The following is a 27,099-nucleotide window of genomic DNA, read 5'->3' as shown; positions in this document are numbered from 1 at the left end:
TACTGAGTACAGGTCTGGTCACTCTGTTATTGGAAGAATACTGTGCTGTATATTTCTATGACTCTATAAAAAGAGCCATTACAAATTTGATGGACCAAACAACTGCCTTTTGAGAGAGATAAATGGGAGCATCAATATTTTAAACTTCCAATTTTTGTTCTCCTCCCAAAGTCTCTGTTTTGTCAGGGGACAGTGTAAGCCAGTAGGCCTTGCAATTCAACCTCATCTTATCCTCACCCAATATTCAAGGGAAATTAAGGGATGATGAAAAATACTGGTTTTACCAGTGATCCTCTCATTCCATGAACAAATAAAACAGATTATGATGCTGCCATCACTGCATGTGTCAGAATTAAGTGATCAGAAAAATTCTGAACTCACGCTACTCACAGTTTGTGCACAATGCCATCATGTCTACTAATTCTGATCATTTCAATTGATATTCAGTCTTTCCACATTAAGAGCAGCCACGGTTTATGTTTCATTGGCAATTCTACATGTTGACTTTCTATTATAACAACGGCAAAGAGATGGTGATATGTATTTAATCTTTAGATTGGTTGTGTCATTTAATTGTGAAACAGATTGAAAATTCACAACTTCACCAAATGCCAAAACATTTTTTTTTAGGATGTTTGGGCACGAGCACTGACAAATAAAATATCAAAGAATTACAAAGTTATCAGGAGAGATACATATCTTGTTTAACCAAATACATTGCTGAAATTCTCTGCACTGCCAAAGTGCAATAAATATTCACTGTGTACCCCTTATTCAACTCATTCAAGAATTTCAAATTGAGCTTGAGGTAATTCAAGAGCAAATGGCAACATTTGTTTGTTAATACACTCACCGTAATCTCTGAAAGAGTATTTTTATCAAAGTCACAATGTTTAAACCCAAACGGAGCAATTAAGTGCAAAGTTACTTTTAACCATTTAATAAAAGACTGCAAATTTTATTTCCTATGAAAAACAATTTTATTGTTTTGATAAGATATATTAAACAAAATAGCTTTCCTGGGTGTCAATATTTACAACAGTTATGCAGCTATTATTCGGCAATTGACCAACTAATTGAAATAATTTCAGAATAAATTAGCTGCTTCATTATAATACATTAAGATATTTTAATAAAGTCATGAAAAGGAAACCTTTAACACAAAGTTAAATAAAATACAAAACCATCTTACAGAATTCAATTCAAATCATATCTGTTGAATCACAAAAAGATGATGCTCAATGTACCAAATGACAGACAATCACTGGTAATGAAGGAAAAACATTGTAAAGAACATATATATCTCAATTATATCTTAAATGAATATCTACTCTGTCTTGGACATTAATGACTGAAATTTTTTTTGTCAAATTGAAAACTACAACAGCAAAGCTTTAGAAAATCCATCACTGAGCCCAACCTCGAATCAGTGTTTTTTTTCAGGAAATCCTTTTCAGATTTCAGGCTTCTCCAGCTACAATTAGCACAAAGGGAAGGTTGGGCACAGTGTGGAAAGGATGAGCAATAGCAATATCTTGGCTCTCACCCAAGTATTCTCCGAAGAAGAAAAAAATGCATCTGGATGGGGATATGAATAAGGAAGGAATCAGAGGGATACGGGCCAAATGCTGGCAAATAGATCACTAGATTACTTTAGGATATCTGGTTGGCCTGGACTGAAGGGTTTGTTTCTATGTGCTCATTACAGATACTCCTCTTCTGTGATCCCTAGTCATCTCCCCATACCAGCTGTACTTTTCATGAAATAATTTGACAATTGTTGACTTCTATCAACCTCTCAATCCTGAGAAATTTCCTCTCTCTGTAAAATGTACTTCACATTGGCAAATTCAATCCTCCTCCGTTCCTCAAGAACACACTTTATAATGTGCAATGTTCTCAATAGCTGTTTAACATTCAATGGGGAAACTGTTTTCAGTCCAACAGTTAGACAGAATTTCTCTGAAATGTTTATGGCAAATGCACTGTCCCATGAGAGCTCGTAGGGCCAGTTAAAATGCTTTTAACAGCCTTTTCTTTAAATTACCCTGCCTTCCCAATATAGAAATTTTCTCCCATAAATTATTTGCCCTGAAAAGATCCAGCAGTAAAATGATTCTGGAGCGATCAGTAAAAATATCTCAGTTGGGTTATCCAAGGTTAGAAATGGAAGAACACCTCTCTTCAAGGTTACAGTTCAATTTGCCCTTTCAGCATTCCTTGAAATTAAGGTGTTCCATCATAGTGTTTAATTATGATCCATTAAAAGCAGTATCTACTCTCATCTGAGTGCAGAACCAACTCAACTGACTGAACAAGCAAAACAACTTTTCTGTATGTACTTTAGATGTGACATCTTCGCCCTCTCTCTCTCTCTCTCTGTTGACCCAACAGGATTACCAGGACTATTGAGTAACGATTGCTGATCTACAGTTTGCTTCTGCTGGTTAACAGAAGCATTTAATAACTGCTAGCCTGGTCATCCACAAAGTCAAAGAACACACTGTTCACCTGTGCCTGAGCAGAGGATAAATTTCACTTGGAACACATCACAAAATGACAACTGTTACAAGTCCCACAACTCATGAGTTTCCATGGACAAAGTTAAAAATCACAACACCAGGTTATAATCCAACACGTTTATTTGGAAGCACTAGCTTTTGGAGCACCGCTCCTTCATCAGATGGTTGTGGAGAATGAGATCATGATCACGGAATTTATAGTCAAAGGAGTCAAGTATTATGGAAATGTGATACATTAAACAATTTTAGATTAAATTTTTCATTTTTTAGAATGGGTTGCTTCTCTTTGGTTTGTTAATCCCAGAATTTGGTTTTAATTACCTTCTCAAAAATGCCATTGAAATGCAGAGCTTTTTGAACAGAGGTGTGAATTCTATTTGTGTCCCAATGTCCAGTCAGACTGACATTTTTCTTAGAAAAGCTTTGTACTTAAATTACATTTTTGAGAAGGTAAATTATAGATTAGGGTGGATTGGCAGTGCTAAATTACCCACAGTGCCCAGAGATGTGCAGGTTAGGGTGGATTAGCCATGGAAAATATGGAGTAAGGGGGTGTGTATGGATGGGTAGCAATATGGAGGGCCAATGTGGAATAGATGGGCCAAATGGCCTGCTTTCACATTGTCAGGATTCTGTGACCCTCCCCAACAAAGGTACATTTATCTATCCTGTCAAGCCCCTTTCAGAATTCTACTGATTTCAATAAGATCACTTCTGGTTCAGAGAGATATACAGCACAGAAACAGACCCTTTGGTCCAAATCATCCACTGATTCACAAACTGAACTTGTCCCACTTGCCTGTATTTGGCCCATATCCCTCTAAACCTTTCGTTTCATGTACCCATCCAAATGTCATTTAAACGTTGTAACTGTCCCTGCATCTACCACTTCCTCAGCAAGTTCATTCCTCATGTAAACCACCCTCTGTCAAAACGTTGCTCCTCAGGTTCCTTTTACATCTCTCTTTACACCTTAAAAAAAATGTCTCCCAAGTTTGAGCTCCCCTACACTAAGAAGACCCTTTCTATTCACCTTATCTCCACTCCATGATTTTATACGTCTCAATGAGCGCACCCCTCAACCTCCTGTGTTCTAGTGAAAAAAGTCCCAGCCTCTCCTTGCAACTGAAACCCTCCAGTCCTGGTAAATCTTTACCAAACCCTCTCTAATAATATTCTTCCTCTTACAGGGTCACCCAGAGCTGTACTCAGTACCCAGAAAGTGGTCTCACCAACATTCTGTACAACCTCAACAAGATGTCCCAACTCAATGGTGTGAACAGTGGAGGCAATGCTGCTGAGTGCCTTCTTAACCACCCTGTCTAGCAGTGATGCAACTTTCAAAGAACTATGTACCTTAACTCCCCCCATGTCTCTGTTTTACAACATGACCTGGGCCCTACCATTAACTGTACAAGTCCTGCCCTTGTTTTAGCAAAACGCAACTACTCGCTTTTATTCATACCTCTCTCATACACACACTCTCTCTCTCAGACATATACATGTACACACACACCCCCCACCCCCCGAACACACTCACTGGCTTATACTCCATCACACTCACACTTTACCAAATGTTCACACAGTCTTACGCACACTCGCATGCACAAACTGACATGCACACAATCACACTCTCTCATGCACGCACAACTCTATGGGGTGAATTTGTATTGGCAGAATTATATTTGCAGATACATTCAATTTTGCTCAAAAAAACACAATCTGCAGCCAGTCAATCCATGTAATATTTTATAAATTCCTATTTTGGAAATAGAACCAGTCTGATTCAAGATTTGGATACTGATAGACTCGAAGTTCACACCTGTAATGCATTGTCTGAGCTAAGATATCACTTTTTTAAAAAATAAACCTTAAGTCATCTCAAGACTATGACTTAAAAGTATTTCTGGGATTTACGTATTAACGAACTAAAACCTGCCACCCATTCTAAAAGATGAATGGCTTAACAGCACTCTAGGTTTGTTCAATATATCCTATTAGTTGCATGACACTGTGATTTTTGCTATAAAATATGTGTCTTATGATCCTGCTCCACAGCTACCTGATGAAGGAGCAGCGCTCCGAAAGTTAGTGCTTCCAAAGAAACCAGTTGGACTATAACCTGGTGTTGTGTGATTTTTAACTTTATCCACCCCAGTCCAATGCTGGCATCTCCACATCATATCTCGTGAACACAGCCCACACCTCCCGGTGCTGCCAGTAAACTTTACAATACCAATAAAACAACACACTCTACACTCCTGAAAACTTTACAATTTCTAATGATACCAGCTACTCATTCACTGCTCCATCTGATACATGGCATTGGAAACTTAGTACAGGAGGCTGAAAGAAATGAGCAGCTTTAAAACAAAAACCTGTTGGAGCTCAAAGCTTTCAAAGTCTGAGCCCAGCAGTAAGTTCAGGTTACCTTGACTGCGACCCAACTTTGTTACAGCTCCAGATCACCTCAGCAAAAAGGTGTTGAAAAAGTAGCTGATTTTTAACTGTTCAAGGTCAAAGCACCCCTCTGCCACCACCCCCCCAACACCACTTTCTTTCCTATTGGTCACCACTGACTTGTCCCTTTGTAACTGGATCCTTTGTACAGCCTTAACCCGGAAGAAGTATTGCCTCACTCAGCGATTTCAACCCATACCCTGTCTCCAAGTAAGTTTCTCCCTGCCCATCTGCCGGGAGGGAAAGAAGTGGGGGGAAACAGGTGGAGTCAACTACACTGCTGTAGGTCTGCGGTCACGCGTAGGCCAGACCAGGGAAAGGATGCAGCTGGGACGACTGAGTGAATCCTTCGCCACAACAGCAGTTTCCTTCCCTAAAAAGGATGTGACTGAATCAGAATGGGGCTTCCCCCCCACCCCGCCCAATGGTTTCATTGTTAGATTCTGACCTCCAGATTTCTGACCGAATTCCAAATCCGCTATCTACTGCGGTGGGATTCAAACCTGGGAGTTCCAGAACTGGGTTGATAGCCCAGTCCATAATGGCACTCGACAGTAGCTCCTTCAATTCCCCTGCGATGGCACGTGAACTCCTTGGTGCCTCCGCAGGGTGGCTGCCCGGGTAAAGCCCTTCCCACATTCGGGACAGCTGAAGGGCCTCTCCCCCGTGTGGACCCGCCGATGTTTCACCAGGGCGGAGGAATCGCTGAAGGCCTTCCCACATTTGGGACAGCTGAAGGGCCTCTCCCTTGTGTGGACACGCTGGTGCTTCAGCAGGTCAGAGGAATTGCTAAAGGCCTTCCCACACTCGGGGCAGGGGAATGGCCTCTCCCCCGTGTGGACCCGCTGGTGCTTCAGCAGGGTGGAGGAATCGCTGAAGGCATTCCCGCACTTGGGACAGATGAAGGGCTTCTCCCCGGTGTGGACCCGCTGGTGCGTGCGCAAGTTGCCCATCTGAGTGAATCCCTTCCCACACTCAGGGCAGCAGAAAGGCTTCTCCCCCGTGTGGATCCGCTGGTGGATCAGCAGGACCGACGCCTGGGTAAAGCCCTTCCCACACTCGGGTGGTGCTTCAGCAGGGTGGAGGAATTGCTGAAGATCTTGCCACAATCTGTGCAGGGGAAAGGCCTCTCCTGTGTGTGGATCCACTTGTGGGTCTGAAGGGCAGAGGAATCGTTGAAGGCCTTCCCACACTCAGGGCAGCTGAAAGGCCTCTCCCCAGTGTGGACCCGCTGGTGCGTCCGCAACTTGCCCACCTGAGAGAATCCCTTCCTGCACTCGGAACAAGTGAATGGTCTCTCCCCAGTGTGGACCCGCCAGTGGGTCAGTAGGGTGGAGGAGGTGCTGAAGGCCTTCCCACACACAGTGCAGGAGAACGGCCTCACCCCCGTGTGGACCCGCCTGTGGGTCTTCAGGTCAGAAGAATAGCTGAAGTCCTTCCCGCAATCGGGGCAGCTGAAGGGCCTCTCCCCCGTGTGGACCCATTGGTGCCTCAGTAGGGCGGAGGAATTGCTGAAGGCCTTCCCACACCTGGGGCAAATGAATGGCCTCTCTCCAGTGTGACTGCGCCGGTGAATCTCCAGGGCAGATGGAGCACGGAAGCCTTTCCCACAGTCGACACACTTCCATGATTCCTCTACGGGGTGGGAGTCCTCAGGTTTCTCCATGGCTGAAGCTTCAGCTATACACAAACGTGTGTAGAGCCCCTCCTCACCGTGAATTCCTCTTTACAGGCTGTACAACTGTTTCTGGCTCCACACTCAGTGTGCTGCAACAGTAGGGACTTTTATCCAGTCCCACTGATGCTGAAAACGTACTCAAACAGGAACCAAAAAGCTTTGCTCCTTCTCACAGAATCACAGTCAAAAATTGTTGCAGTCTCGATGGATTGAATGACTGTCAGACATTGACAACAAAGTGAGGACTGTAGTTACTGGACAGTCAGTGCCGAAAAGTGCAGTGCTGGAAAAGCACATCTGGTCAGGCAGCATCTGAGGAGCAGGAAAGTCGACATTTCAGGCATAAGCCCTTCATCTGTTAATTTTGAAACTTCCGTCCTCAGATCGCCAAATACTCTGTAAAAGGAGATTACAAAAGTCATCAGTGTCAGTCCAGGGTAGAAATTCAGAACAAGCATTTCTACTTTTGGAGGAACGTTCTTTTCTTTAATTATTCCACAAAATTGAAAGCACCATCTCACTCTCGCTCTCCGTTCTCACATTAACTTCCCTGGGAAGTGGGGGGAAAGGAGACATCAAAGCATTAACACCGACACCAGACAGAAACTGTACATACGTTAGTAGAAAGCCAGAGTCATAGAGATACACAGCACAGAAACAGACCCTTCGGTCAATCTCTTCCATGCCAACCAGATACCCAAAATCAATCTAGTCCCATTTGTCAGTACTTGGCCCATATCCCTCCGAACCCTTCCTAATCAAACACCCATCCAGATGCCAGCATCCACCATTTCCTCTGGCAGCTCATTCCTTACACACATCACATTCTGCATGAAAAAGTTGCCCCTTAGGTCCCTTTTAAATCCTCCCCCACCTTAAACCTATTACCTTCTGGTTCTGGACTCCCCCATCCCAAGGAAAAGACCTTGTATATTTACCCTATTCATGCCCCTCGTGCTTTTCTAGAAGTCTATAAGGTCACCCCTAAGTCTCTGGCGCGGGCTGGGTAAACAGCCCCATCCCATCCCTCCGTCCCTCCTCACCCGGGTATTTAAGACACATACCTGAGTTTGCAGAGTCTGCCCCCTCCCTGGAATCACTCCGGTTGCTTCAAGTGAACAGATTTTCCCCCCACTCCCTCCCAGGATGAAGAGTTGCCCAGAGGGAGGGAGTTTCACTCTGAAACGGACAGGGCCACTTCCGCGTTATGACGTCATAGATGAAGCGAGGGGGCGGGGAAAGACCGACAACAGCTCCGCGCACTGCGCCTGCGCTGCCCTGCAATTTGCAATAGAGTAATCCCTTCCTTTTAGAGAATTCCCAGAGTGTGGAAGCAGGCCACTCGGCCCAAGGAGTCCATACCCACCCTCCGAAGGGTAACCCACCTACGTCCATTCCCCTATTACCCTGACTAATGCACATCCCTGAGCACTACGAGTAATTTAGCTTGGCCAATCCAACCTAACCTGGACAAAGTTAAAAATCAAACACCCAACAGGTTTATTTGGAAGGACTGGTGTTAGCAGCGCTGCTCCTTCATCGGGTGATTGTGGAGAATAAGATCATAAGGCACAGAATTCATGGAAAAACATTACAGTGTCCTGCCACTGAAATGATATATTGAACAGACCTGGATTAAGACTTTCATCGTTTAGAATGGGTTACAGGTATCAATAATATGTAAATCCTAGAACTTCCTGTCAGTCACGTGTGTGCATGCATGCATGAGGGAGAGAAAAAGTCTCTTTCCATGCTGTATATCTCTATGTCTATTTGATAACAGATGCTTTATTTACATAGGTGTAAATATTGTTGTAAATCATAGCTGGGTACTAATAGATGTAAGGGAGAGAGTATTCCTCAAGTAGGGCACTATAAGAATCCTGGGAAAGCTCTATTTCTGGTTTACTTCCGAATGAACAAACATTTGGGGCCAGCATGGTGGCTCAGTGGTTAGTACTGCTCCCTCACAGCACGAGGGACCTGGGTTTGATTCTGTGTGGAGTTTGCACATTCTCCCTGGGTCTGAGTGGGTTTCCACCGGGTGCTCCTGTTTCCTCCCACAGTCCAACATTGTGCAGGTCAGGTGAATTGGTCATGCTAAATTGCCCATAATGTTAGGTGCATTAGATAGGGGTAAATGTAGGGGAATGGGTCTGGGTGGGTTACTCTTCGAAGGTCAGTGTGGACTTTTTCGGTGGAAGGGCCTGTTTCCATACTATAGGAATCTAATCTAAATAAGCACAAGCACCTATATATATTTAACTTTGTTTCATTTTTCGTGTTTGATTCCATGCTATGACTACACTCTTGTGTCTGATTGGTTTGAGAGACTGGGAGATTGTGGGTTGGGTCTCAATTCACTGAATGTTTTATTGTTCCAGAAGGTGTAAAGGGGTGGGGGTGGGGTCAAAGCTTCAGCAGAAATCCAGCAGAGCTGAGAGCAGACCCACATTTTACTCTGTTGGAACAGGAAAATCAACAGAGGACAGAGAAACCAGGACCTGAAATCCGAGCTGACACCAGATTACCCTGTGATCAGTGCTTTCATTAACACCTCTCCCATTATCTTGCTTTCCATTTGACAACCCCGTCAATTTTCAGGATCCAATCCTTGTCATTCTTAGGCCATGTCTCTGTTAGGAGTCACAGATCATAATTATTCTCTTCAATGTGTGCAGTCAATTCATTCGCTTTTGTTACAATGCAGCACACATTAAGACACACCGTTTTAGTTTCAATTTTTGTGATCTTTATAATCCAGTTTCAATCGCTGGTATATTTACTCTCCTTGTCCCTTTCTATCATTCTCTGATGTTAATTCTCCAGATCACGACATTGCTCACTGGCCTTGATTTGGATTGACCAGGCTAAATTGCCCAAAGTGTCCAGGGATGTGCAGGTTCGGTGGGTTAGCCAAGGGAAATGCAGGGTTATAGTTCCATAGTAATAGAAGCAGGAGTAGGCCATTGGCTCATTGAGCCTGCTCTGCTATTCATTAAGATCATGGCTGATCTATCCATCGTCTCAGCTACCCCTACCTCCATTGTCCCAACTACCCTTCATTCCCCTACCATTGCAAAAACCCATCAAACTGTGTCTTGAATATACTTAATGAAGCTGCCTCTCCTGATTCCTTGGCAGAAAATTCCATAGATTCACTACTCTCCAGGAAAAGGAGTTCCTCCTCATCCCTGTCCTAAATCTACTCCCCCTAATCTTGAGTCCGAGTCTCATCGACCAGCAGAAATGACTGGACAGGGTAGGGCTTCATCCCCACAGTTCAATGAATTCTCACTTTCCAAGATGTATTCACTCATTCAGTTGCTGTCTCACAAATAAAAGATTTAATTTGCAACTTCTTCTGTTTCTAGTCAAGGCAAAACATCTTTGAAAGCTGCTCTGAAAGTCCAGTCTTCACAACAACACTTCTGCTTTCATCGAAGATGATTAGAGTCATACAGCACAGAAACAGACCCTTCAACCCAACTCATCTGTGTCAACAAGAAATCCTAAATTAATCTAAATAATTTGCCAGCATTTGGCTTATATCCCCCTAAACCCTTCCACTTCATATTCCCATCCAAATGCCTTTTAAATTTTGTAGTAATTGTATCAGACTCCATCACCCTCTGTGAAAACATTGCTCCTCAGGTCCCTTTTAAATCATTCCCTCTCACTGCAAACATATGCCGTCCAGTTTTGGATTCCCCTACACTGGTTACTCACCCTATCCTGCCCCTTATAAACATCTACAAGGTCACCCCTCAACCTCCAATGCTCCACAGAAAATTTTCACTGGCCTATTTAGCCTCTTCCTGTGTCTTAAACACTCCAACTCTGGCAACAGCCTTGAAAATCCTTTCTGAACCCTTTCAAAGTTTCACAATATCTTTCCTGTAGCAGGGAGACCAGAACTGAACACAGTATTCTAAAAGTGGCCTTACCAATGTCCTGTACAGCCACTCCATGACCTCCTAAGACTCACTTTCAAGGACCCATGAACCTGCACTCCAAGATCTCTCTGTTCTGTGACACTCCCCTTAATTGTGCCAGTCCTGCCTGGATTGCTTGATCAAAATGCAACACCTCACATTTCTCTAAATTAAACTCCATCTGCCACTCCTCGGTCCATTGGCCCATCGATCAACTCTAATTTACAGCAAACTCTTTTTCCTCTCATTCTCTGGAAGCTGAAAATCTCCATCTCACACACTCTCCCTCCATTCTCGCTTTGCTGAACCTAATCCCTGCTGTACCTCACCCTGAAGGGTCTGGTTCATGCTGATTAACAGGTGTCACAAAGCTAGTTCCTTTTTTGACTAAAAGCTTTTCCCTGGCTCAAGGAGACTCTGTCCATGACTTTTTTCAGAGAGGTAATAAACCGGCCGGGTTCTGATCAGTCTGGTTTGAACAGAGATGAAACGGATTTTGAAAGGCCTTTTGTTTATATGTAAACAGGTGTGACTTCAGGCCAAATTGGTCAAGTTTCAGAAGTGACCTGTATAAAGAAAGGGGAGTGAGCTGAGCAGTTTTAGTTCAGTATGGAACTGGTTGGAAGTTCAACAGGGAGCTATGTGGAAACTCTCTCTCTTTTCCGCCTCTCAACTTCAACCTATAAGCATGTGTTCCATTTGTACTGATTTTCAAAGGGAGTTGGCTTATTGGGACTGTTGTATATATTCAGAACAGCATAACTGAGTCTAGTTGGCAAGGTTGAGTTCTGTAGGGGTTCTTTATTCTGATTTTTGTGTTTCATTGTGTAATTTTGTGAATAAATTTTTGTCTGTTTTAAAATCTAGTAGTGCACCGAGCTAACTTACTCCAGGTAATTTTCACTGTACACTTACCAAATCAAATTGCAAAGCTATGGTCTGGGGCTGTCTGCTTAGGAATGTTTTGAGTGGTCTGGCTTAGTCCATAACACAGGCCCACACTTTCACTCAGGGGAGATATAATTGAAACATACAGAACATTGAAAGGCCTAAACAAAGTGGGCATTGGGAAGATGTTTCCATTGGTGGGCGAGACCAGGACCTGAAGGAGACTAGAAAAGGGAAGACCTTTTAGAAGGGAGATAAGGAGAAACTTTTCAGCCAGAGAGTGGTGAATCCGTGGAATTTATTGCAACAGGAGGCTGTGGAGGCTAGGTCACTGAGGGTATTTAAGATTGAGATAGATAGGTTCTTGAGTATCAAGGGGGTCAAGGGCTACGGGGTGGAAGTGGGAGAATGAGGTTGAGAAACTTATCAACCACGGTTGTGTGGGATGAGCAGACTTGATGGGCTGAATGGTCTAATTCCTGCTCCTATGTTTTATGGTCTCTTGCTGTCTTGGACACAGTGAGAGAGAATTGGGAGCAGGAGTAGGCCATTTGGTCTTTTGAGCATGCATCAGCACTGAGCAGATCATAACTGGATATGAATCTAAGTGGATAGTCTGGGATTTTTGTCACAGGAGCACAGGAAGTTGAGATGTTTATAAAACCAATAGGGGTGTCAATGAGGTGAGTGGCTGGTGCTGTTTCCTTCAGATGGGGGTTTCAAGATTAGGGAGCAAACTTTTAAGGAGAGAGAAGAAAGATTTTAAAAAGACATAAGGAACACCTTTTTTTGAAAGAGAGTGGTTTGTGTGTGGAATCAATGTCCTAAGGAACTGGTGGATATAAGTACAGTAATAACATTTAAAAGACGTTTGGATAAGTACATGAGTAGGAAAGGTTCAGAGGGATATGGGCCAAACTACATGGGACTAGTTTAGTTTGTGAATATATTCAGCATGGACTAGTTGGACTGAAGTGTCTGTTTCTGAGCTGTATGACTCTGTAACTGTTCTATACTGGTCTTAAAACCATTATTTTTGCCTTCCCCCATCACCATCCACTTTTTTGTGGTTCAGAAATCAGATGAACGCAGGCTTGAATATATTCAATGGCTGCCTGATCGCAGAAAGACATCCCAACTTCTGAACTCTTGCTAATGTACCACTTGCCTTGCTGATTGCTTACTACATCTGTCTGACAACTGGCAGTGACTGGTGTGGAAGGATGTTGAGGCCCCTTTGTACATCCACACATCATTCCTGACGAAGGGCTCGTGTCCAAATCACCAACAATCCTGGTCCTCGGATGCTGCCTGACCTGCTGTGCTTTTCCAGCACCACACTTTTCGACTCTAATCTCCAGCATATGCAGTCCTCACTTTGTCCACATCCCAATATATCACTGTTTAAACAATGCACCTTTTTTCTGCATTTTCTTCCACAGCAAAGGCAAAATCATCACATTGTGGTAATGCGTTTGCCAATGGAGACACAGACCTGAACCAACGCTTGCAGAGTCTGTTCCCCCAACCCCCGATTCACCCCATTTCCTTTCAGTTGCTGCAAGTCAACAACTGAAGTTCAGAATTTAGAAAAGAAATTGAAAATAGGGTGAGAAAAAGAGAGTGTGGTACTTACAGATGTTGGACAGAGGAAGGAGGTTGCAATCAGAGCGAAAGGAGCAACAACGGCAACTTCCGAAGCTCATGTTCCAACTTCCGCATTCAGACAATAGGGGCGCTCTGATTGGCAGGAGGATCAGTCTCCTTCCGGTCCTCCAGTCCTTTCTATTGGTCCATCAAAAGAAGGGCGCGAGCCGTGTGCGCGGACGCCGAGCAGCTGGCGCAGTTTTTTTTTGCTGACTCCGAGGAGCATGCGCAACAAAATAGATTGTTCACAGCCTATTGATCACTCAGTGGGAAGAATGTTGTGAAACTTGAAAGGATTCAGAAATGACTTAAGGATGTTATTAGGTTTGGAGCTACAGGGAGAGGCTGAAAAGGCTGGAGCTGTTTTCCCTGGAGTATTGGAGACTGAGGAGGTAACCTTATAGAGGTTTATAAAATCATGAAGGGCATAGAAAATGTAAATAGACAAGGTATTTCTCCTGGGGTAGGGAGGTCCAGAAGTAGAAGAAGTAGAAGTCGTTTAGGATGAGAGTGGAAAACTTAAAAGTGTCCTATGGGGCAACTTGTTTCACGCAGAGAGTGGTGCGTAAATTGAATGAGCTGCCAACATATATAAGGTATCTGGATGGGGACATGAACAGAAAGGTTTACAGGGATATGGGCAAAGTGCCGGCAAATGAGACTAGGTTAATTTAGGATATCTGGGCGGTCGGGACCGAAGGCTTTGTTTCTGTGCTGTACAATTCTATGATTCTTTTTTGACATAATCTGAGCCAATTTCACAAGACTAGGAATAGGCCATTCACCCATTACAGCCTGTCCTCAGCTGTGGCCTAACTGCACATATTTCAATGCGAATTTCAAAAGATGTCTGCAGCATTTTTATAAAATTGAACATGCTTTAATAATGTTTCTGAATATATCATTTTAACTATTCTTAATATTAAAAATAAGCCATTTCCCAGGTAGAGTCATCACCATCCATTCTCTCTCCCTCTTCTTATCGGTTCCTGAATCCTGGCACCAGACAGACACCAATGTCATCTGGCCTCCAGCTGGCAACTGCAGAGAATGGAGACAATCCCTGAGCCAATCAGAAGGCTGTCCTGAGGGGAATGACCATCTCCCAGAATAAAGCGTCCAGTTAAGATCCCCCCCCCCCCCCCACCACCACCAGTGTCTGCAGCCTTCGCTTCCAGCTGAATCTGAGCCGAAGGTCCTCCAGCAGGCAGTTAATGGAGGCAATCAATCCATGTAATATTTTATCAACTCATACTTAGGAAAGAGAACCAGTCTGATTCAAGATTGGGATACAGACAGACCAAACCTCTCACCTTTCATGCAATGTCTGAACTGAGATGTCACCTATTTTTATAAAACCTTAAGTCATCTTGAGAACATGAATTAAAAGTAGTTCTGGGATTTACATATTAATGAACAGAAACCTGCAAACCATTCGAAAAGATGGAAGACTTAACAGCAATCTAGGTTTGTTCAATATATCCTATCAGTTGCATGACACTGTGATCTTTTGCTATAAAATCTGTGTCTTCTGATCCTGCTCCACAGCTACCTGATGAAGGAGCAGCGCTCTGAAAGCTAGTGCTTCCAAATAAACCTGTTGGACTCTATCCTGGTGTTGAGAGATTTTAACTTTGTGCACACCAGTCCAAACACTGACACCTCCACAACGTTTCTGGTGAACACAGCCCACACTTCCGCCAGGAAACTTTACAATGCTGATAAAACAACGCAGTGCCTGCATTCCTAAAATATTTACAATTTCTAACGATACTAGCTACTCATTCATTGCTCCATCTGATACACGACATTGGAAATTTAGCGCAGGAGGCTGAAAGAAATGATCAGCTTTTAAACAAAAACCTCTTGGAGCTCAAAGCTTTCAATGAGAGTCTGTTACAGCTTCAGATCCCCCCAGCAAAAAAGGTGGAGAAAAAGTATCTTTTTTTAAAAAGAACAGCTCAAGGTCAAAGCACACACACTTCTCCCCCCGCCCCCCTCACCCCCACGTTCTTTACTATTTGTCAGCACAGAGTTGTCCTTTTGGAATTGGATCCTTGGTATAGCCATAAACTAGAAGAAGTATTGCCTCATGCACCAATTTGAACCCATACCTTGTCTCCAAGTAGGTTTCTCCCCCCTCATCGGCTGGAGTTGGGGGGGGGGGGGGGCGGTGAAGGAGTACAGAATAGTCAACCAGACTGCTGTGGGTCTGGAGTCACGTGTAGGCCAGCCCAGGTAAAGGATGCACTGGGACGAGTGAGTGAATCCGTTCCCACAAAAGCAGTTTCCTTCCCTAAAAAGGTTGTGAGTGAATCAGATGGGGGTTTCCCCTCCCCTCCCTGACAATTGTTTCGTTGTTAGATTCTGAACTCCAGATTTCTAACCGAATTCCAATTCCGCCATCTGCCTTGGCAGCTCCCGGAACTGGGTTGATAGTCCAGTCGATAAAGGCACTCAGCCGTCGCTGCTTTAAACCCCCTGAGATGGCATGTGAACTCTCTGGTGTCCCCGCAGGTGGGATGAGCGGTTAAAACTCTTCCCAGCAGGTGAACGGACTCTCCCCTGTGTGGACCCGCTGGTGCCTCAGCCTGTCGGAGGAACTGTTGAAGGCCTTCCTGCACTCTGTGCAGGGGAATGGCCTCTCCCCTGTGTGGACCCGCTGGTGGGTCAGCAGGGCGAAGGAATTGCTGAAGCCCTTCCCACATTCGGTGCAGAGGAACAGCCTCTCCCCAGTGTGGACCTGACGGTGGGCCAACAGGGTGGAGGCCTGGGTAAAGCCCTTCCCACACTCGGGGCAGCTGAAGGGCCTCTCCCTGGCGTGGACCCGCTGGTGCCTCAACAGGTCAGAGGAATTGCTGAAGGCCTTCCCACACTGTGCAAGGGAATGGACTCTCCCCGGTGTGACTGCGACGATGAATCTCCAGAGCAGATGGGAAACGGAAGCCTTTCCCACAGTCACCACACTTCCACAGTTTCTCCATGGGGCAGGATTCCTTGGGATTCTCCATGGCTGAAGCTTCAGCCGCACACAACACGTGTAGAGCTCCTCCCCTCCGTGAATTCCCCTTCCCAGGCCTTATAACTGTTTCAGGCTCCACACTCAGTGCACTCCAACAGTAGGGTCTCTCATCCAGTCCCACTGATGCTGAAAACGGACTGAAACAGGAACCAAAACACTTTGCTCCTTCTCACATAATCAGTCAACAATTGTTGCGGTCCCGATGGATTGAGTGACTGTCAGACATTGACGGCAAAGTGAGGACTGCAGACGCTGCAGAGTCAGTATTGAAAAGTGCAACGCTGGAAAAGTACAGCAAGTCAGGCAGCACCTGAGGAGCAGGAGAGTCGACATTTTGGGCATAAGTCCTTCATCTGTTAATTTTGAAACTTCTGTCTTCAGATCTTCAAATACTCTGTCAAGAGATTACAAAATTCATTACTGTCAGTCCAGAATAAAAATTCAGAACAAGCAATTTGTTTGTGTTGTTATTCCACAAAATTGAAAGCGCTATCCCACACTCTCTCTCCCGCCCTCCGCTCTAACTCATTCTCCTGAAGGTGTTGATTCAGGATCTTATAGGGGCAGAATTGCAAAAACGTCAAGACTGACATCTCTTTGGAGTTTTGGATAACTCCACCTGAAATTTAATATCTTTTGCAACACTGGGATATTGCTGAGGGTGAGGAGGTCTGATTTTGGGAAGCATAAAAATGTCAAATGCAGCTTCTTGAAGAAGAACCAGACAAAATGGTTAACAATCCCAGGAAGTGGGGGGGAAGCAAAATGAGCCATCAAGGCATTGACACCACCACCACCAGAGAGAAACTGAACATACAGTCATGACAAACAATCGTGGAAAGCCAGAGTCACCGAGATGTACAGCACTGAAACAGACACTTCGGTCAAATTCTTCTGTGCCCAACCAATATCCAAAATTAATCTCGTCCCATTTGCCAGCGTTTTGCCCATATCCCTTTGAACCCTTCCTTTTCATACACTCAGGCTGATGACTTTTAAATGGCCACTTCCTTTGGCAGCTCATTCCATACATGCACCATCCTCTGCGTGAAAATGTTGCCCCTTAGGTCTCTTTGTAGTCTCCCTCCCCCTGCCCTCACCTTAAATGTATTACCCTCGAGTTCTGGACTCCCCATCCCAAGGAAAAGCCCTCGTCTATTTACCCAATCCATGCCCCTCATGATTTTAAGAAAGTCTATCAGGTTACCCCTCACACTCTGACGCATTAGGGAAAACAGCAACACCCTATCCTTCCAACCCTCCGTATCCGGGTAATTAAGACACATATGAGTTTGCAGAGTCTGCTCCCTACCTGGGTTCACTCCAGTTGCTACAAGTGAACAAATTTCCTCCCCCCACACTCCACCCACCGCTTCCCCCCTCCACCCCCACACTGCTTCCTCCTCCCACCCCCCTTCCTGAACAGTTAACAAAAATCCCTTCTCTTCACAGAACCCTCACTGTTCTAACAAGTCCACACCAACCTCTGAATGGCAACATCACCACACCCATTCCCCTACTCCTATTGCTCTACATTTACCCCTTGACTAATACATCTAACCTGCACATCCCTGGGCACTGTGGGTAATTTAGCACCGCCAATCCACCCTAACCTGCACATCCCTGGGCACTATGGGTAATTTGACCTGGCCAATCACACCTTACTTGGACAAAGTTAAAAATCACACAACACCAGGTTATCGTCAAATGGGTTTATTTGGCAGCACTAGCATTTGGAGTTTTGCTCCTTCATCAGGTGGTTGTGGGGTGTAAGATCATAAGACACACAATTTCTGGAAAAGCATTAGAGTGTCCTGGCATTGAAATGATATATTGAACAAACTTGGATCGTTAAGCCTTTCATCTTTTACAATGGATTGCAGACATCATTAATATGTAAATCCCAGAACTTCCTGTAAGGCACCTTCTCAGGATAACTTTAAGGCTTTATAACAAAAGGAGACACCTCAGCTCAAACAATGCATTAAAGGTGTGAGGTCAGAATCTGTCTGTATCCCAGTCTAGAGTCAGACTGGTTCTATTTCCAATGTGGAATTTACAAAATATTCCATGTATTAACTGCCTGCAGATTGTGCATTTTCTGAGGAAAATAGAACGCATATGTAAATATCATTCGGCAAACACAAATTCACCCCCATGGACTTGTGCATGTGTGTGCATGAGAGAGAGAAAAAGTCTGTTTCCATGCTGTATATCTCTATGTAAGGGTGAGAGAATTCCTCAAATAAGGCACTGTAGGAATTCTGGGAGAGTAGTATTTCTGGTTTACTTCCTATTGAACAACATTAAGCACAAGCACCTACTTATTTCTAATTTTGGTTCACATTTCTTGTTTTATTCCCTATGACTACACTCGGTGTCTGGATGGTTAACAGGCTGGGAGATTTGGGTCTGGATTGACTTATTGTTCCGGAAGGTGTAAAAAAAAAGGGGGTCAAAGCATCAGCAGAAATCCAGGAGGGGTGAGAAATCAGGACCTGAAATCTGAGCTGACACCAGATTACCCTGTGATCAGTGCTTTGATTACCTGTGCTAACTCTCCTTTATCTTGCTTTCCATTTGATCAACTGCTCAATATTGAGGATCCAATCCTTGTCATCCTGGAGCTGCTGTACCTTATCCTGAAGGGTCTGGTTCATGCTGATTAACAGAGCCACACTCAGGGGAATCTAATTGAAACAAACAGAATACTCAGTGGTCTGGACAAGTTGATGTTGGGAAGATATTTCCATTGGAAGGAGAGACTAGCAGCCGAGGGCACAGCCTTAGAGTAAAGGGAAGACCTTTCAGAACGGAGATTAGGAGAAATTTCTTTAGCCAGAGAGTGGTGAACTGATGGAATTCATTGCCACAGAAGTCTGTGGAGGTCAGGTAACTGAGGATATTTAACACTGAGACAGAAACAGTTCTTGAGTATCAAGAGGATAGAGGGTTACAGGGAGAAAACAGGAGAATGCGGCTGAGACACTTCTCAGCCGTGATTGAATGGTATGGGCAGATCCAGTGGGCTGAATGGCTTAATTTCTGCTCTTATGAATAGGAAAGGCTCAGAGATATATAGGCCAAACAAGGTAGGACTAGTTTAGTTTATGAATATAGTCAGCATGAAATCAAGTATCTGTTTCTGTGCTGTACGATTCTGTAACCATTCTTAAAACCATTTTTCTGTTCCCTCATAACCATCCACTTCATTGTTGTTCAAAAATCAGATGAACTCAGCCCTGAATATATTCAATGAACCCCTCACCCCCCACCCCTAACCACAGGAAGGCCCCACCCCACTTCCAAACTCAGTTCCTCTTGCTAATACACCACTTAGTGCACCTGTCTGACAACGGGTATTGACTGGTGTAGAAAGACACTGAAACCTCTTTGTACCTCCACATAACATTCCTGATGAACGGCTAGTGTCCAAAACGTCAACTCTCCTGGTCCTTGGATGCTGTCTGACCCGCTGTTCTTTTCCAGGGCCACACTGGTCAACTCTGATCTCCAGCATCTGCACTCCTCACTTTCTCCATATCCCAACATATCACCATTAAAACAATGCACCTCCTTTCTGCTTTCGTTTTCCCACAGCAAAGGCTATATTATCACATTGCAGTCATGCATTTGTCATGTGTTTGCCAATTGAGACACAGATCTGGACCAACATTTCTAGACAAGTGAGTACTGCAGATGCCGGAGATTAGAGTCGAGAGTGTGGTGCTGGAAAAGCACGCAGGTCAGGCAGCATCCGAGGAGCAGGAAAATTCCTGATGAAGGACTTTTGCCCGAAACGTCGATTTTCCTGCTCCTCGGATGCTGCTTGACCTGGTATGCTTTTCCAGCACCACACTGTCGACCAATATTTCTACACTCTGTCCCCACCCTGAATTCACTCCCTTTCCTTTCAGTTGTTGGAAGTCAACAATTGAACGCCAGAATGAAAAAGAGAGTGCCGTACTCACAGTTGTTGGACGGAGGAAGAAAGTTGCAGTTTGGGGTAAAGCACAGTCTTTATTCAGAGAGACAGGGGCAGCAGCACGAGCTGCTTCAGAAGCTCATTGTCCAACTTCCGCATTTAGACAATAGCGATGCTCTGATTGGCAGGAGGACAAGATTCCTTCCGGTCCTCCCGAGTTCCCCATTGGTCCATCAAAAGTATGTCATGAGTCGAATGTGCGTACAACCAGGCGCATGCACAGTCTTTTGCTGACACGAGCGGACATGCGCAGTGCTTGCTGACACCGAGCGGCATGCGCATTATGCTCTTCAGAAATGCTTCACGTTCCTGACAGATTTGAAGTCTCCAAATGCCAATCGGAGGAAAAAAAAAGTTGAACCACAATTTCCTTCCCCCCACCCCCCACGGCTCGACATTGTATTCCTTTTGCATTTTGGCTGGCTGCACAAATTTGCATTTCTTTTCCCTCAGTTAGGGGAGCCACAAACTGGACAGCATCGGTTTAGGTTGAGTGGGGAAAGATGAGGCACCAAAGGATTAGAAAAAACGGGTGACATTTAATTTGCCTCAAAAAATGCCAGAACTAGAGGACATTAGTTAAGGGTGAGTGGGGAAAGGTTTAAAACGGACCTAAGGGGTAACTTGTTTCACGCAGAGGATGGTAAATGTATTGAATGAGCTGCCGGAGTGGAGGCTGGTACAATTACAACTTTTAAAAGGCATCTGGATGGGTGTACGAATAGGAAGGTTTAAAGGGGTTTGGGCCAAGTGTTGGCAAATAGGAATAGAATAATTTAGGATATCTGGTCGGCACAGACCAAACTGTTTCATTCCATGCTCCATGACTCTATTTCTATATAGAACCAATTTGACAATATTAGAATAGGCAACTCACCCCTTACAGCCTGTCCTCAACTGTGGCCAAACTGCACATATTTCAACACAAGTTTCAGAAAGATGCCTGCAGCTTTTTTAAAAAATAGAACTGAACATGCTTTAATGTTTTTTCTGAATAGCTATTCTCAATGTTAAAGATCAGCCATTTCTCGTGCACCCCCATCTCCCAGGTAGAGTCATCACCATCTGTCTCTCTCTTCTTACAAGGGCTTGATACAGCGATCAAAGAGGGATGGAGGCACGAGAAATAACAGGTGGTGGGGAAAGAGAATGGTTGAGGCGGGAGGAGCTGAGGGTGGGTGGCAAGAGAGAGAAAATGGACAGGGGACAGAAAGAGAATGGACAGAGGGCAGTGACACTACAAATCCCACCCTCCCCCAGGACCACAGTAATCATTTCTCAAGATACAAACGGCTAAAGCAGTAGAATCCCTGCAGGCCATTCAGCCCATTTACCTCACACTGACCTTCCAAATAGCATCCCACCAGACCAACCCACTTACCATACAGCCCTGTAGTTCCCCATGGCTTACGCACCTGAAAATGCACATCCCTGGACACTTCAGCACAGCTGATCCACCCTAAACTGCAGATCTTTGGACTGTGGGAGGAACCCACGCAGACACAAGGGGGACAATGTGCCAAAGTCGCCTGAGGCTGGAATCAAACCCAGCACTGTGAGGCTGCAGTACTGACCACTGAGCCACCATGCCACCCAGGGCTTTGATGTTCTGCTTTATCTTTTTAGCTTCTGACTTCTCATGCGCCCTCAGCAGAGGCTCTGCCCTCCTGAGATTTGTGGACCACACCCACTGCAGCCTCCCTTTCCCACTTCTCCTGTCCTGAGCACGTCGGTTCCTAAACCTGGTGCCAGACAGACACCGATGCCATCTGGTCTCCTGCTGCCAAATTCAGAGAAAGACGACAATCAACTGTTAATATTCTGCCCTTACCCCCAGTGTCCCCCCACCACTCAGCCAGTTAGCTCCTCCCCCTGCCTCCCAACCTCAGATCCCCTTTACCTGTGTGATTCACACTCACACCCTTCTGACCGTGTCCAGTGACCTCATCAGAAGGATCTGTCCAGAGGGGAATGACCATCTCCTGGAATAAAGTGTCCGGTTAACTTTCCCCATGACGTGTCTGCAGCCTGGCTTCCAACTCCATCTCTCTGAGCCAAAGGTCTTCCAGCATGTGTTTACGCTGAATCACAGCACCCAGGACCTCCCACCTTCTGCAAAGTGAAAGACAAGTCTCACCCTGCCCTCTCCAATGTGTGTGTGTAGATTAGATTCGATTCTCTACAGTATGGAAACAGGCCCTTTGGCCCAAAATGTTCACATTGACCCTCCAAAGAGTAACCCACCCAGACCTATTCACCTGCCTTAAATTTACCCCTGACAAATGCACCCAACACTATGTGGAATTTAGCATGACCTGCACATCTTTTGGATTGTGGGAGGAAACTGGAGCACCCGGAGGAAACCCATGAGGAGAATGTGCCAACTTCACATAGACAGTTGCCCGAGGTGGGAATCGAACCGGGATCCCTGGTGCTGAGAGGCAGCACTGCTAACCACTGAGCCACCATGTCACCCAGTAACTACTGAATTGTTTCTACTGGCCAAGCAGAGGCCGATAGCCAAGTTTGGAACCCATGAGGACGGTTTCAACCGGGACCTTGGGTGACTACACTACACTTAACACTGTCTCTCACTCCCACACATACACACACAGACCCTCTCTCACACACACCTCCCACACTCAAATCCATGCACACACCCCTCACAGGTTTATACTCCACTGCATCGACACACTTTATCAAGCATGCACATGCAAACACTCCATCTCTCTCTCTCTCTCATGCACACGCGTGCGCACACACACAAACTTATGCAGTGAATTTGCATTTGCAGATACATTGTGCTTTTTGAGCAAAATACAATCTGCAGGCAGTCAATCTATGTAATATTTTATAAATTCCTACTTTGGAAATAGAACATGTGAGACTCAGGACTGGGATACAGACAGACTTGAACCTCACACCTTTCTTGCTTTGTCTGAGCTGAGATGTCACCTATTTTTACAAAATCTTAAGTCATCAGGAGAATGTGACTTAAAGGTAGTTCTGGGATTTACATGTTAATGAACCGAAACCTGCAACCCATTCTCAAAGATGAAAGACTGAATCGCAACTGGACTTGTTCAGGAAATCTTATCAACTGCATGACACTGTAATGTTTTGCGATAAATTCTATGTCTTATGATCCTGCTCAACACCTACCCGATGAAGGAGCAGCGCTTCCAAATAAATCTGTTGGGACTCTAACCTGGAGTGGTGTCGATTTTAACTTTCTCCACCTCAGTCCAACACCAGCAACTGCCCATCATTTCGAATGAACACAGCCCCCACCTCCTGGTGCTGCCAGGAAACTTTACAATGTCCATAAAACAACACAGGACCTGCACTCCTGAAATATCTGCAATTTCCAACGATACGAGCTACTCATTCACTGTTCCATCTGATACACGACATTGGAAACTTAGTGCAGGAGGCTGAAAGAAATCAACAGGTTTAAAACAAAAACCATTTGAAGCTCAAAGCCTTCAATGAGAGTCTGAGCCTGGCGGGAAGTTCAGGTAACCCTTTATTGTGACCCAACTTTGTTACAGCTTCAGATTCCCCCCCAGCAAAAAGGGAATGGGAGGGGGAGAGAAAGGGGGCGGGGAGGCATGGAGGGGGGGGCTTGGGTGCAGTGTGGAGTCAACCATAGGCCAGACAGGGTAAAGGATGCAGCTGGGACGACTGAGTGAATCCTTTCCCACAACGGCAGTTTCCTTCCCGAAAAATGGCGTGAGTGAATCAGATGGGGTTTTCTCACCCCAACACCACCCCCACAACCCCGCCCCCAAAATCGGCTTCATCGTTAGACTTGGAACTCCAGATTACTGACTGAATTCCAACTTCACCATCTGCCACGGCAGGATTCGAACCCGGGAGGCCCCAGGACTGGGTTAATACTCCAGTCAATAACGGCACTCAGCCGTCACTCCTTCAATGCCTCTGCTATGGTACGTGAACTTGCTGGTGCCTCCGCAGGTGGGAGGAGCAGGTGAACACCTTACTGCACCCGGGGCAACTGAAGGGCCTCTCCCCTTTGTGGACCTGCTGGTGTTTCTGAAGTGTGATGGCCTGGGTAAAGCACTTCCCGCACTCGGGACAACTAAAGGGCCTCTCCCCTGTGTGGATCCGCTGGTGGGTCTGGAGGTTGGAGGCCCGGGCAAAACCCTTCCCAAACTCGGGGCACCTGAAGGGCCTCTCCCCGGTGTGGGACCGCAGGTGTCTCAGCCGGGCAGAGGCCTGGGTAAAGCACTTCCCACATTCACAGCAGCTGAAGGGCCTCTCCCCCGTGTGGACCCGCTGGTGGGTCTGCAGGGTGGAGGAATCGCTGAAGCCTTTACCGCACTCTGGGCAGCTGAAGGGCCGCTCCCCTGTGTGGAGCCGCTGGTGGATCAGCAGGGCAGAGGCCTGGGTAAAGGCCTTCCTGCATTCGGAGCAGCTGAAGGGCCTCTCCCCTGTGTGGACTCGCCGATGGGTCAGCAGGTGAGAGGAATCACTGAAGGCCTTCCCGCACTCGGGGCAGGAGAGTGGCCTCTCCCCCTTGTGGATTCGCTGGTGCCTCAGCAGGGCGAAGGAATTGCTGAAGACCTTCCCACACTCGGGGCAGCTGAAAGGCCTCTCCCCCGTGTGGACCCGCCGGTGGGTCAGCAGGGCGGATGCCTGGGTAAAGCCCTTCCTGCACTCGGGGCAGCTGAAGGGCCTCTCACCGGTGTGACTGCGCCGATGAGTCTCCAGAGCAGACGGGGCACAGAAGCCTTTCCCACAGTCGCCACACTTCCACGGTTTCTTCACGGGACGGGATTCCTCAAGTTTCTCCATGGCCAAAGCTTCAGCCGTGGGTACAGCCCCACCCTGCCGTGAATTCCTCTTTCCAGGCCGTATAACTGCTACAGGCTCCATACTCACTGCGCTGCAACGTAGGGTCTCTCATCCAGTCCCACTGATTCTGAAAATGTACTTGAGCAGGAAGCAAACGCTTTGCTCCTTCTCACAGAATCACAGTCAAAAATCGTTGCAGTCCCAATGTCCCAGTGTCACTGTCAGACATTGATGTGAAAGTGAGGACTGCAGATGCTGGAGTGTCAAGACTTCAAAAGTGTGATGCTGGAAAAGCACTGTAGGTCAGGGAGCATCCGAGGAGCAGAAGAGTCAATGCTTCGGGCATAAGGTCTTCATCTGTCGATTTTGAAATTTCCGTCTTCAGATCTTCAAATACTCTGTAAAAAGAGATTACAAAAGTCATTACACTCAGTGCAGGGTAACAACTCTGAACAAGCAATTCTACTTTCTGCAGAATATTCTTTTCTTATTCCACAAAATTGAAAGCACCATCCCACTCTCTCTCCTCTCCTCCCCCCCCCCCGTTCTCACTCCACTCTAATTCTCCTCAAGGTGCTGATGCAGGATCTTACAGATGCAACCAACAGAGTCATAGAGATGGACAGCATGGAAACAGACCCAAACCCGGGGAAAAGACTTTGTCCATTTCTCCTATACATGCCCCTCATAAATTTGCAAACCTCTATAAGGTTACCCCTCAGGCTCCAACGCTCCAGGGAAAACAGTTCCAGTCTGTTCAGCCTCTCCCTACAGCTCAAATCCTCCAACCCTAGCGAAATCCTTGTAAATCGTTTCTGAACCCTTTCAAGTTTCACAACATCTTTTCTATGGAAGGAGACCAGAACTGCATGCAATATTCCAACAGTGGCCTAACCAATGTTCTGTACAGCCTCAACATGACCTCCCAAGAGTTCAAAATTAACATGAAAGGAGTCTTCGATAAGCATTTGGTACTTAAAGTTTGACAAGGCACTGATGAAATGCATCCAACAATCTTGAAGGAAGGCATGACAGAAGTTGTGGAAGCCATAATTTATCAGTCTTCCATGGACTTGGAGGAGCTGCCAGAAGACTAGAGAACTGCAAACATTGCAGCCTGGTTTAAGAAAGGTTGTAAAGCTAATCTCAGCAATTATAGAGTCATAGAGATGTTTTGCTGTCGTATCTCTCCCATAAAGGCTGACAGAACAGGCTGTGAGCAGGAGTCTGCTGGGCACCACCTTCATTAATCAAAAGGGAAAGAGCTATTGATTCAGCACCTCAGTAAATCTTGAGGCAGTCTTGGCTCCTATGCATATGTTGGGATCCATGTAAGGAGATGTTTATATTTTGCTTCTGTACTTAGAATTCATAAATTGAAGCCAGTGTACATTTTATAAATATTCAAGATTAAAAGTACAGAGAGATCAATATTATACAACAATCCAACAACCCCGTCCCAGGACAACATGCGCCTGACCCTCACAAAGATGGCGGCCGGTTGCCCGGGCAACCCGAGAGCTCCTTCGCCGGTGAAGTAAACACTGGGGCCTGTGGGGCTTCTATTGGAGGCCTCAGGCCTCCCCCTAGGAGTTTATAAACTCCCCAGTCTCCCTCCTCCCGCGGTTCCCAATCCTACCCTGTCTCACTGTCTCCTCTCCCCGGGGGCAGGAGCCAGGTCTTGGCGCTCGGGCCTGGCGACCTCCCCGGGATGTTTCTGAAACCTGGTCCTGTTCTGAAGGAGGATCACCGGGACCCGAAACCCGTCCTCACATTTCTCCCGACACGAGCTGCCGGACCTGCTCAGCTTTTCCAGCGGCTCCTGTTCTTGTTCCTTCAGCCGCCGGCGCCATTCCTCTCCCACACTCAGTCACACTGTCATTGTCCGGCCGAGGGACCTACACTGCACATGCGCCAACACACAGGGGGCGTGGTCCAAACAATGTCGTCACAAAACGAGGGGCGTGGTTGGGGGACCCCTCCAACCAATAGGGGACAATGGGGGTTGGTTTTCCCCGCCCCCAGCCCCTGAAAGGTGGGTTTCATTTAAATGTGAATGTGGTTTTCTTTTTAATGTTCAGCCTGTTCAGGAATGTTACTCCAGACCTTTGGAAGGCTGAAACATCGGGAAACTTCCAGACACA

General features: G+C 45.9%; 1 protein-coding gene across 1 annotated transcript; it reads right to left on the bottom strand.

Annotated features, from left to right (window-relative positions):
• Positions 1-991: 991 nt before the first annotated feature.
• LOC140460142 (uncharacterized) lies at positions 992-26,890 on the bottom strand. The gene is given in 6 exon segments (XM_072554539.1): positions 992-6,049; positions 6,052-6,584; positions 15,735-16,208; positions 21,829-21,917; positions 24,084-25,353; positions 26,595-26,890. Coding segments are annotated over 5 exon segments (2,553 nt in total). The 5' UTR covers positions 25,037-25,353; positions 26,595-26,890; the 3' UTR covers positions 992-5,545.
• Positions 26,891-27,099: the final 209 nt, after the last annotated feature.

This window comes from Chiloscyllium punctatum, chromosome 36 (assembly GCF_047496795.1).
Source record: "Chiloscyllium punctatum isolate Juve2018m chromosome 36, sChiPun1.3, whole genome shotgun sequence".
NCBI lineage: Eukaryota > Metazoa > Chordata > Chondrichthyes > Orectolobiformes > Hemiscylliidae > Chiloscyllium > Chiloscyllium punctatum.
This window is presented reverse-complemented; position numbering and strand designations above follow the sequence as displayed.